We start from the raw sequence: 12305 nt of genomic DNA, 5'->3' as shown, positions 1-12305 counted from the left end.
GCATCCTCAGTGTTTCAGGGTTCCTCCTGGCTGAGGCCCCGCCGTCACCTGTGTCCTCATCGTGGTGACTGAGCACGGTCCCCGCGGGAGGACGGCCCTCGGGATGTAGGAGCAAAGCCCCGTCTGTGGACAAGGGGCCCGTCACAAAGAGCCGTGGACCAGCCACGCTCAGCTCTGGCTGCATAAGGTGACAACTTTCCGGAACCGTCCTGTGATTCTCCTGAGGTCTTTGTGTCCAGCAAGAGGCTTCAGGGCCTGGCCTTCACGGTTGACAGCCGTGGGCTCCGTGTCAGATGACACCTCCCACGGTGGCCGTGTGTGTGCGTGGACACCGGCACAGGCTCACATAGGGGGCACGGCAGGTGCGGGACGCCACGGCAGGGCCACCTGCAGGAAGTGAGATGCTGTGCCCCGTCTCCCACTGAAGATCTGGGGGTCTCTCTTCAGACCTGTGCGCGGGGGACATCTCTGTACGCATGCGTGAGTGTTTGAAACAGCCTGACAAATACTTGAGAACACAGAGAGAGCGCCCACGTGGAGGGGAACTGCCGCTTCTGGAGACAGGAGAGAGGGAGGCTTCAGAGGTTCAGTTGCCGTGAACGTTATCGTGTTCTTGATGCCGACGCTGAAAGTCCCCGCTGCGTGCAGCCCCGGCCTGTTCTCTGCAATTCCCGGAAACTGTGTGAATCCTGTTTGGGCTTCTTCTGCTGCACGACAGACCTCACCAGAACTTGGCGGTTTCAACAAACAACAGTTTGCCGGCCCTCGCGTGTGGCGGACGCAGCCGTGGCCCCCGGGTCTCCTCCACAAGGCGCCGGGCACCCTCCGTGGGCTCCAGGCCTCCTCAAGGCCCAGACTCAGAGGGGCCGCACCGCACTGGGGCTCACCGGGTCCCAGCCTGCCCAGACTTGAAGGTAGGACACCCAGGGTGTAGACGGGGAGGGTCATCGGACACAGCGGGACCGCCCGCCACACGACTAGACCACCTCCTTGTCAAACCTCTTACTAAGGCCCCAGAGCCAACAGAGGCAGACCCCAGAAGAAAAGATTGCGTCCAGGGTCTCCTGAGACCTTAAAACGGAAGCAGGACTTGTTTCTTGCGGGGAAGCGTCTGGAGCCGGAGTCCACACTGAACTAGACGCAGACGTTGCCCATTTTACGGAAGAGGATCGGAGTCGGGTCGTCATGGGGCCACCCCGGCTGGGTGGTGCCCGGCGGTCCTTTGGCTTTTGGGGTCTGGCCGCTGTGGTCGGCCTTTGCCGGGCGGCGTCTCGGGTAGGGCCTTGCGGGTCGGGTGTCACTCGCCGGTTGTCCAGCTGGCACTCAGGCTGCGGCCCCGCTGACCCAGGTGTTGGTCCCAGGGGTTCTGGAACTCGCACAGAACGGACCCCGCTGGCTGGTGCGCCGCTCACACCCAGAAGCCAAGACTTGGTGCGGGGGAGACGCTGTGTTCAGATGCTTCTGGCGCTGACCCAGGAAGGCGGGCGGGGAAGGTGCTGCGCGTCCACGAGGACGGCTGTGGTCGTGGGCGGCTGACCTCTGCGGGTGGGGTCTTAGGGTAGCCCTGGGCCGAGACGCCTCCAGGTGTGGGCTCGTGGGGCGGCGGGGGCGTGGGAGCTGCTGCCCCCTGGTAGCCCCAGCCTGCGACCTGCCTGGCACTGACCGTCCGGGAAACGGCCTGACCCCCAGTCAGCAGACAAGAGCAGCGGCTGGGCCCTTCTTGTCCTCAGAAGGCTCTTTCTCACGCTGCGGCCTCGGAATTCAGTGATCCTCCCATGCTTCTAAACTACACAACATCTTGAACAGGCTTGGGAGGGATCACGCTACCCCGGCGCCTCTCCGCAGAGATGGGCAGACGGGCAGGGCCCTGTCAGGTGCGCAGGCTCTGTTGGCGTCAGGGGCTCGAGGGCCCTTCTCCTCCCGGCTCCGAGCTCTCCCCTTTGTCGGTGTCCCAGGACGCGCCCTAGCCCCTGTCCCCGGGGACCTCCCCTCCCTGCAGGGCTCTCCTCGTGGGTGTGCACGCGACAGGCTGGGGAGGGGAGTGGGCTACAGCTGCTGGAGCGCGCGGTGGGCTCAGCGTGACCTCTGCCCTCCCTGGCCTTCACAGCCCCGGCTGCACCTCTCCCTCCAGGGCACGGCCACCTGCAGTGGAGGGTGCGGGGGTGTGAGGCCGGCTGTGAGCCTTGCGGGGGCTGCAGTAGCCAGAGTGGAGTCCTGTGCACGCGTGGGTGTCACCAGAGAGCCCCCTCGCCTTGGCCAGGCTCGCTCGTCCCTTCCTCCGGGCACCTCCCCAGGAGGGCTCCAGAGAGTGGGCCCGGGTCCCTCCCGGGGAGGGGCAGCGGGGTGGGAGTGGGCACGGCGGGGGGAGCGGCTCCAGGCTCTGGCCTCTTCCGCCTCTTTCAGGACCATGTGTGGCGACGCCACGTGCGGCCGTGTGGGAGGATTCATTTTCCGTGTCAGCCACGTTGAGCTGTAACTCACAGACCGCACAACTCGCCCGTCTAAAGTCCAAGGGCTTGGGTTGATTCAGAGCCCAGCACATATATCCCAGGACATTCTCCTGGCCCCAAAGAAGCTTCACCCGCTAGCCGTCACCCTTGTCCTCCCGCAGCCTGGCAGCCGAGGGCCGCTTTCTGTCTCCACGGACTTGCCTGCTCAGGGCGTCCTGTGGGCCCAGCTCCTCCACCCAGCGAGGTCCTTGAGGTCCATCCGCGGGAGCATCAGGACATCACCCTCTGAGGACCGGAGAGAGAATGTCCTGGTCATCGTTCGCCGTGCACGGCCGTCGGTGTCACGCGTGACCCTGCGGTGGCTCCGTGCGCGGGCTCCCGAGAGCACACGTGTGTTGCTCCCCTGGGCGCTCCTGGTGGGGGCGTCGGGCCTCAGAGGTGCCGCAGCGGCTGGACCTTCCCTCACTCTGGAGGTGCATCTGCTGGTCCATGGGGCTCCGACGGCCGGAGTGTGCCACCACGTGTGGGTCAGAGGCGGCACCTCCGCCCCGGCCCTGCGGAGGGCCGGAAACAAGTGAGGCTGCTGGGGACCCTCGGGCCTCTGTCGGTGGCGCCCGCTCAGCCCTGTCCCACGGAGGCAGCTCCTCCCGAGGCGGCTGTGGCAGCCTCCTGGCCGTGGGTGGGGTGGGGAAGCCTTCCTGATGACTCACGCCGCAGGGAATTCCCTAATGATTCGGAATAGTTTTACTTCTGGGCTTGCGTGCAGTTTCCTGCTGAGAAAGCCAGCAAGTTCCTGATAAGGCTGGAACACAAAGGGCCGTTCAGGGCCGATCGCTTCCCTTCCTGGTAGAGGCTGAACTTGCGCAGGACGCCCAGCCGGGCCTGTGCAGAAGAGGCCGCCCAGAGGCCGCGTGGCCTCCCACCCGAGGGAGGCCAGGGCAGCTCTGGGGAGTCAGCAGCCAGTGGGGCTGCGGGTGCCGGTGGGGAGGGTCCCCGTGTGACGACAGAGCAGGCAGTCACCAGCCCTGGGCGGCTCCTCCTGTCTTGGCCCTGAGCAGGGCTGCGTGTGCACTTCTGACCAAGGAGACATTGGCCTCTAAGAGCTCACGCTGCGCTTGGGATCCCCAAGGCCGGCCCCTCGGCTGTGACTCAACCACAGAATAGAGACCTCGGGGCCAGAGCCCCCAGGGCCAGTGTGGCGGGGACACAGGGAGCCCTGGGCCTGTGAGTCGGGCTTTAGTGGTGTGGTTTGAGGGTCTGTACTTTCGGAAACCGTGCCGGTGGCCAGGCCCGGCTGGCTCGCAGACCTGGTGCGCACAGTGGGACCGCCGGCCCCCAGGCAGGCGCTGTGACAAGGACGGTGTCCCAAAGGCCCGGGAGGCCCTGGAGGGAAGAGACCCCTCCCGCCCTGCGTGTCCTCAGCGTGCACACCCCACCGCCCGCTCCACTCCATGCCTGTATTTCCCTTAATTTTTGTTCCACGGGTGAACCTGCAACGGCATTCCTGGGAGGCTGGTCTGGTCTCGGGCCCCTCCTGGAGGGCGGTGGTGGTAAGGTGGACGCCGGGTAATGCTGGGCGGCCTCAGTCTCCCCTCTCCTGATGGGAGGCCCGTCAGCCTCTGTCGACAAAAGACTGAGCGGCTGCCGACAGTTCAGGTTTTAGCGCTTAAAGCTGTTTTGGGGGAAAGGGACAAAGATAGGCTTTGTCATGAGAAAACTTGTTGATCTTAAAAGGCACCAAGGACACGGGAGCCTTGGTTACAGGAAGAGTAACTTCGATCTCCTCAAACCGGTGGGGGGCCTGACAGTACGTCCACGTGCGCGGCAGGTCTGGGCTGCGCCACGGAGCAGCCCGCGTCCCGTAGCGCTTTGCAGAGGCGCTGGGATCCCCCCTCGTTTATCGGCCCGGAGTCAGAGCACGTCGTTCACCGAGTCCTGTTCTCACAGGGCTCTGGAGCGTTTGCTGCTTTGCAGAACTCCTGATGCCTTTAAGGGCGGTGGGTGTTCTTTCCGTTTCCTGTTATTTTTTCCTAGAGGAGAGATGGATGCGGGTCCCTCGGGCCTCCGGCCCATGTCTTATCACTGAGTGGGTCCATCTGGTGGATACTCAGCATGGGCACCTCCGCGTCCCGAGGGGCTGGTGTGGTCCTGGCACGTCCCAGCCTCTCTGTGACTCACATTTCCTCTCTGCTCCACCCTCCGCCCCTGCCCGGCCAGCACTGCCAGGGAGAAAAAGGAGATTTTGTCTAATTTATTTATAATTTAGGATTTGGAACACACACACATTTCTTCTTGGAAAACAGAGAATAAGCAGCAGCTCAGCCCATCCAGCTGTAATGGTTTGTCTGGGGAGCCGACTTTATACAAGATGCAGAGGAAGGAGGCCCCTGGAGAGCCTGACGTCTGTTAATTCAAAGTAACGGCCAAACGTGGTCCACAAACAGCGTGCCACCCCGAAGTGCTTCCCAGCTCCCAGAACAGGGCTCCGCTCCGTCACCCCGGAGGGCGGGCTTCCAGGCTTCGGCTCCCTCGAGGGCCTGGTCCGGGGACAATAAACCCTTTCTTTCACGGCACTGGAGCCTTTTCAGTTTTTTCAAACATGCAAACGCCACAGGGTGAGGTTAAAAATACCTTGTGTTGTGCATTTCTGTATCCTGATGCGCCAAAGCAGTCACAGGGCGGATTCTCTTGTTCACCCGGCAGTCCCCCTGAGCTGGGGCAGGACCCAAGGCTCCCGGGCCCCTGCTCCCGAGACACCGAGGGCTCTGTGGCCCCAGTCGCGAGGCCCCGCACCCCCCTGTATGCCGCAGGCCAGACTCAAGCCGGGTCCGAGTCCCCAGACAGCACCCTTCTTACCCGGGTCATCCGCGCGCCTCCCGGGCTCGCTCCCCTTGGAGACCCGAGCATGGACCCCTCCCGGGGCTGGCGCCGGGAGTGCTCGCTGGCACGTGGCTCCTTCCTGCAGAGCGGGGGTCTCCAGGCCCCACCAGGTCCATGCTCTCGGGTTTGGGTTTGAGCTTCTCCCCAGGGCCTCGTGGCCTCTCTCCAGCCGGTCAGTCAGGTGTGGCATCCCAGTCTCACCAGCTGCTAGTGGGCCGGCCGGGCCAGGGTGGACCCTCTCATCAGAGGGTTCCCGCCCCGAGTCCCGTCTGCTTGCATCCAGGTGTGATTTCGGGGCGGTGCCCGGTCAGGACAGAGTAACGAACTTCTCGCGCCCTTTCTTGCAGACGGCCACCACATCTGGGAGATGGAGGCGAAAATCGATGGAGCCCTGTGCAAGCCGGTGAGTGCGGCTGGTGGCCATGGGTGGCGCTCTCTGGGCGGGGCTTTTTATCGGCGGCTCCTGGCCCAAGGCACGTGGCTTCTCCTTTGTTAAAACGAACCACTGATGAACATAACAGACAGAGCGAGGAACAGAAATGGTTGGGAAATGCCTCCCGACATAAGCGCTCTCGGGATTTGCAGCACGGGCACGACTCGGACGTGGGGCCACCAGAGAGGACAGGGCGCCTCGTGCGCTGCAGGCCCCCCACCAGGAAGACCAGGATGCACTCATACCCCCGGGGCCTGCTGTCCCCTCTGGCTGCCATTGTCACCAGGGCCCCAGGGGGCCCGCTGCCCCCCCCCCCCCACCCCGCCGGAAGGACCTGCTGTCCGGAAGGAACCTAAGCGCACCTTCCCCGCTCCCGGGCAGGTGGGCCTCGAGGTTCTGCCAGCATCCTTGACAGTGACCCCTCACTGCTGTCCTCCCCGGGAAGAGCCGGGACACAGACGTGAGGTCAGACCTCAGTGTGCTCAACCGGCTTGTCCGTTGGCCGGCAGCTGGGGCCCCTGCGGGGACGGGCGCCCGCTGCACACGCCTGACCTCTGAGGGGTCGCTGCGCTGGCCCAGGGCCTGCCTGAGCCCGTCCTTACGCGTGGCCTCCCGTGGCCCTCGTGGTTGTTCACGCACGGAGGGACCTGAGGCAGAATGATTGTTTCTCGAGTTGTCGATGGAGGATGTTTTCTGTGTGAAGTCACTTAGCTGCTGCAGCTTTCTCTGGCCCGCCTTTCAGTCTGTGTCCTTGTGTTTTAAGCGGGCCCTTGCAGACAGCAAAGAGCCGGGCCTCGTGTTCTTACCTGCCCTCACAGCCTCTGTCTTCTCGTTGGGGTGTTGAGACCATTGTGTGTGAAGCGATTATTGCCGGGGTTGGGTTAACTGTGCACCACTGAGTGCATGTGTGTCCTACTTAGTCCCAGAAGAGCGGTAGAAACCTTCAGGTAACGTAAAGTACAGGCTAGCAGGTGACTTTCTGGAGACGTTCACAGACCTTCCAGGCTCTCTGCCTCGGCCCACCAGCCACTCCTGACGCAGGTGTGTGGATGCAGGGAATGGGGGTCACGGTTCAGAATCTCGTCCAGGTCAAGGACTGAATTTTTTCCTCAGGCTCCCCCGTGTGAACAGGGGACCTCGGGCTGTGGGCTTTGCCGAAGGGATCTAGGCGCCCTCTGCGCGGTGGCCGGGAGGACACGTGCTGGGAAGGAGGCCTGGGGCCTGCACTTCCTCCGCACGGGTGGCGCCGTCAGGAAGAAGCATCTTTCACCTGCGACTTAAGCTTTCTTTTCCAAGCACCGACCCATTTACCAGAAGGCTTTTCAAATGGTATCAGAAGGAGATGCTTCCTCCCTGGCCCAGGGGCGACACCTGCGTCCACGACCTCGCTCCCCTCAGGGTGTCCAGGCCTCTAACCTCACACATCCTCTTGGGCTCCTCCTGGCTCCCCCGAGAAAGTGCCCCGTCTCAGGCAGCTCCACTTTCTGACGGGGACTCTGGGTCCCGCAGGCCCAGCAGTCGCAGAGCCGGCCCTCGGGTTTGCTGTGACAGACACTGGCCACCAGCCGTCACCCCGAAACGGGGGCCCTCGGCTCCCAGTTCCAGCCCCACCGCAGGCCCGAGTCCTCTGCCCCCAGGCCCCAGTGCCGCCCACCCCTTCTCCCTGGGCAGGAAGGAGAGGCCTGCAGAAGCTATGCATCTGTTGGCATCGAAATAATTCTGCCAAGTTTGCATGTTCAGATTTTCCGTTGTTGAGTTTCCTTTTCCACTGTGAACAGCGCATATATTAAAGAAAGCTTAACGGTTATCAGTCGTGTGTTCTAAAAGAAACGTAGGACATGTGAATAATGGTGTGCTTTACGTTCACCATTTCATCTTTCTTATCTCTTAAATGAAGTTTACTTTTATATATTTTTTTCTAACTATAAAAGAGTGTCATATTCACTGTGGAAAATTGGAAGATATAGCAAAGTATAACCAAAGAAAACGCCTAGTGTAATTTCACCACTTGGATGTGGCCACCATTAACATTTGGGCGTATTTCCTTCCATCCTTTTCCTGTCACGGGTGTGTATCTACATGTGCACACACATATATACATGTACCTTATGTCGTGTGCATGTTTAAGACAAGGTCGGATTGTGCTGTATGTATAGTTCATGTCCTATCGTGAGCAAGTTAGACAACGGGTTTTCTTTTTTTTTAATTAATTATTTATTTTTGGCTGCATTGGGTCTTCGTTGCTGCACACGGGCTTTTCTCTGGTTGCGGTGAGCGGGGGCTAATCTTGGTTGCGGTGCACAGGCTTCTTCTCGTTGCGGTGGCTTCTCTTGCTGTGGCTCACGGGCTCTAGGCGCGTGGGCTTCAGTAACTGTGGCTCGCGGGCTTAGTTGCTCCGCAGCCTGTGGGATCCTCCCGGACCGGGGATCGAACCCGTGTCCCCTGCACTGGCAGGTGGATCCTTAACCACTGCGCCACCAGGGAAGCCCCCAGACAGTGGGTCTTCTTAAAGCAGGTGACATGGATGTACTGAGTGCCGTCTGTAACCCTTACTCTGTTCCTGTCGTGACAGGTTTTCCTGTCACTGCATTTTCCTTCCCACCTCTACCTTACTGTGTATTCAGCATTAGTGCTCCCACGAGGACAGAACTTTGTCACAAAATTTCATAGTTTGTCTAGCATATCAGTCTGTGCCCACATCAAAACACAACCCTCCAGCCTCTTAGAAGCCACAGAAGCCGACCGCGTGACGTGGAACCTGCTCAAGGCTCCTTGCCCTGCCGGACGCATCCCGGTACTTCCTGCAGCCGCTCCTGTTGATGCCTCCCCGCTTTGCCTCTGGCCTCGGCTTAGGCAAACCCTCCTCCTTTCTGTCTCTCGTCCTGGTTCCTCCTGTAGAGATCGGGCTCTGGTCACCGTGGGCCGCCGTGTCTGCCGTCATGGCGCACCAGCTGTGTGCCGGGTGCCAGCGTCACCTGCAGGGTCGCCTCATATCATTGAATTCTCAGAAAACAGCCCCCAAGGAGTGTCTTTCTCTTCCGGTTCCCTGTGCAGGTGGTGGAGCTAAGACTCAGAGATGGCAGAGCCAGGGCAGAAACCCAGACCCGTCGGGCCCCAGCCAGGCTCCCGAACACGGGCCGCGTAGCTGGGGTGCAGACTCTCAGCAGGGGTCTGGCCGGGCTCACACCCTCACCCCCACTGGGTCCATCCCCTTGGGGTTCCTCTGCTCAGGCAGGAGACCTGCGTGCTTGTGGCTTCTTCCAAATGGAATGGAGCTGTTAGAACAATAGGGGCACATTGCCTGACCCAAGTGTGGCCCCAGGGGACGGAGCCCAGAGGGGGCTGCAGCCCGGGTCCCGGCCCCTCTGGCCCTGCCACTCGTGTGCCCTCAGCAGCAGGCATCTGAGCCCCATTTCTTCACCTGGAAAGGGAAGAGGTTGCCCTGAAGTTCTCCTCAGTTTTGGTTAGACATTCTTCAGATTTCATTATTAACAGGATTCAATCAATTTTGCTGTTAAATTGGGTAACAGGCTACAGTTACTCTAATTTAAAAAAAAAGGGATGCCATGGATTTTTCTTATACATTTTCCTACTTGCTAACCGAAATCATATGACAAAAAGCCTTGAAGAAACTTTCTGGATGTGAACTCTCCTCCCCGCTCCCTAAATCAAGGGCACCTCTTTGGCGCCAAGGACGGGCCCTCATGTGGACGCCCGGTCTCAGCACACAGACCCCAGCCTGCTTCCTTCTCCCACACGCATGCTGCCCCACGGCGACCTGTGTTTATACCTGTACTTGAAAGGGCACACTTTTATAAACGTGTCGCTGACTTTTCATTGAAAACATGGAAAGGTAACAGCAGCTTCCGCAAGCCACCCTGATGCATCCATGCCTGACTGTCCGCCCCTCCCAAGTTCGCTGAGTCCGACTCTCCCGTCCCCTTCGATTTGAGAGGGTCATGGCTTGGGCTTTGGGCCGTCGGCACAGAACGTCTGCAGCGAGCACTTCCCCTGGGTCTTCGTTGCCAGTTACCTGAACTGCTGCTCCCGGCTTCCCCAGGAGCACCAAGTCGGTGAATGTGGGCTTAGTTTTCTGAAGGTCATGCCTTGGCGAGGGGGCAGAGGGGCGTGGGGTCTCGTGGAGACTTCCCTGCCCGATAGCGGGCCCGCTCTTAGCATCTGTGCTCATGGCTTCTCTCCTGGGCCAAGTCAGTGGCATCGTAGGTGAAGCCCCCCGCCTCCCTACCTCGCACACACCCTCAGCCCACCTTTTGGCTCTGCTGGGAGGAATCAGGGTCCCTGCGGGCTCTCAGGGCGGCCTCTTTGAAGGGGAAACCTGCCGTGTGTTTCACACTCCGGGAGGGCCTGGGTGTGTCTGTGCGTTTGCGAGATGCTCACCGCCCCCTCCTTCTGCCGCTTTCTCATAGAACTCGCTGGTGGTGGAGATCCCGCCTTTTCGCAACCAGAGGATAACCAGCCCCGTCCAAGTCAACTTCTACGTCTGCAACGGGAAGCGGAAGAGGAGCCAGTACCAGCACTTCACCTACCTGCCCGCCAATGGTAACGCTCTCTTTCTAACCCTAAATGCTGCGAACCAACCCACGGGGTGCTTTTCCTGAAAGAAAATCAGGAACCCTGACACGTGGTGGCTTCAGACCGTGTGGCCGCGCTGTACGCCCGAGCTGTTACCGTCCTGTTAGCAAGATCACGTCATCGGTTCCTTCCAGAGAAAAGTGAAGCTTTCAGTGTATTTTCCTTTATTACTCTTGGGGCTGGGGGCTGCATTTGGGGATACTTACTGATCATTTTGCTAGCTGCTTGCAGATATACAACCGCCAAGGGGGAAAAGGTGCAGCTCTTCTGTACACAGAAGCTGAGGTGGCCTCGGTGTGAGTTTAAGTTCTAGAGCTGTTGTTTAAGGCGGAGAAGCAAACAGTTATAATGATTTTGCAGGTGCCTTTAGAAATAAACCCTTGTATGAAGCCTGAAGGCTGGTGGCTGGTGTGATCATTAACTAACAGTAATGATTTCTGTCCTCGAGCTAACGTCCCACAGAAAACTCTTGGTTGGATAATTGCATCTCCGGTGACCAGGAGGCTTGCACTCCCAAACACCCTTTACTCGACCAAAAAGCACCTCGTTCAGATTGTCCGCTCACACGCTCTGAGGATGGTTTCTTGGCCTGAAAAAGACCTGTTTACCTTCTCCACTTTTCAGGCTGTTTTCTGAAGGAGAACAGCGTCGTGTGTTGTTTCGCTTCTGAACTAGTAGAAAGTTGTTTCTCGGTGTTGCCCAGACCCGAGGCCTGGCGCCCGGGGCCCGTGCCACCCTCCTCCAGGCCGGCAGGGTGTGTGTCCAGAGAGGGCCGCGTCCTGATTCACCTGTGTCACGTAAGCACAGCTGTGCCAACAGTCTTGTTATACTGTGACGGCTGTTTTAAAAACTTGAGATTCATGTAACCTAGGAGGGAAACCATGCACTAGGACTGATTGCAAAAGCAGCCACGTCATCATCTTAGTAAAAGCAAGACGTTTTTGAAGGCTTCGGTCTTCTCCTAGTGTGAAATGTCACGTACGATAGACTAGGTGATAGAAAGCCCTGGAAAACCCGAGGGGATAGCAAGTAGAATCAACTGTTTTTCGGGCAGACGCTAGCCACGCCTGTCCAGGCTTGAATAACGTGGTCTCGTGCTCATCACGTCACGAGCGTGTACGTGAACGGACCTGCAGGAGTAGGAGTGTGCGTTGCCGTGGGGCCGTCTGTGGGGGGCCCCTCCGGGACTTCTGTGATGGGTACTGCACACTGCACTAATCCTGCCTGTTCTCGGGTGTGGTACTACATTCCTTACAGCGGAAAATGCTCAGTCTTTGTTTGGAAATGTAATGATCGTGTCCTGATTGAAATTCAAGCATGGTTGACTAAAAATTGAATACTTTAAAGAAAACCTAGGCTTATAAAGAAGAATTCCTCTCTAAAGCAGTTTAGAAATCAGCTCGAACGTCGTTTCCGGCAGTTCCTGCTCGAAGTTCATCTCCCGCTTAACACAGACACCCCCAGTCAGAGGGAGGGGGTCCGCACGCAAACCGGGTCCCCCTTTCAGGGGGGGTACCGAGGCCCCCAGAGACACGTCACTGAGATCCTGGGGCAGGGCTGTCGAGGGGCCACCATCTCCCCCCAACCCTACAGCTGCCGTTCAGTCCTGCAGGCTCCCTCCCGCCAGGGGCTGACCTGCCCCCCGCTCCGCACCCCATCACCCCCGTGTCAGCCCAGCACACCCATCGCTCATGCTGTGCGGACCGTCACCCGGACCCCCTGGTCCCTCGAGCTGGTGACCCAGCCCCGCCCACAGAGCCATCCGTCCGTCCGTCCGTCCGTCCCTCCGGAGCATGGCTGTCTGGCTCTGCGGCCTGTGCTGCTCTCATCAGGCCCTGGTCTCCCTTCACTTCTCTCCTGGAAATCTGCCCCATCCCAGGGGGTCGAGGGGTCCGTGCCACCCACGCCCGAGAGCCCCGGCCCTGCCCTGCCTTCCTGGGTGGCCGTGC

The 12305-nt window shown here is 59.8% G+C and overlaps 1 protein-coding gene across 5 annotated transcripts in view; it reads left to right on the top strand.

Annotated features, from left to right (window-relative positions):
* NFATC1 (nuclear factor of activated T cells 1) overlaps nt 1–12305 on the top strand; it is a 103251-nt gene that overhangs the window by 50816 nt on the left and 40130 nt on the right. For all 5 annotated transcript variants that reach the window (XM_032654600.1, XM_032654597.1, XM_032654601.1 and 2 more), the window contains exons 7-8: nt 5678–5733; nt 10191–10323. In XM_032654600.1, the coding sequence (XP_032510491.1) occupies nt 5678–5733; nt 10191–10323 (189 nt within the window). The remainder of the gene's footprint in view (nt 1–5677; nt 5734–10190; nt 10324–12305) is intronic.

The sequence above is a fragment of the Phocoena sinus genome, chromosome 14 (genome assembly GCF_008692025.1).
Source record: "Phocoena sinus isolate mPhoSin1 chromosome 14, mPhoSin1.pri, whole genome shotgun sequence".
NCBI lineage: Eukaryota > Metazoa > Chordata > Mammalia > Artiodactyla > Phocoenidae > Phocoena > Phocoena sinus.
This window is presented reverse-complemented; position numbering and strand designations above follow the sequence as displayed.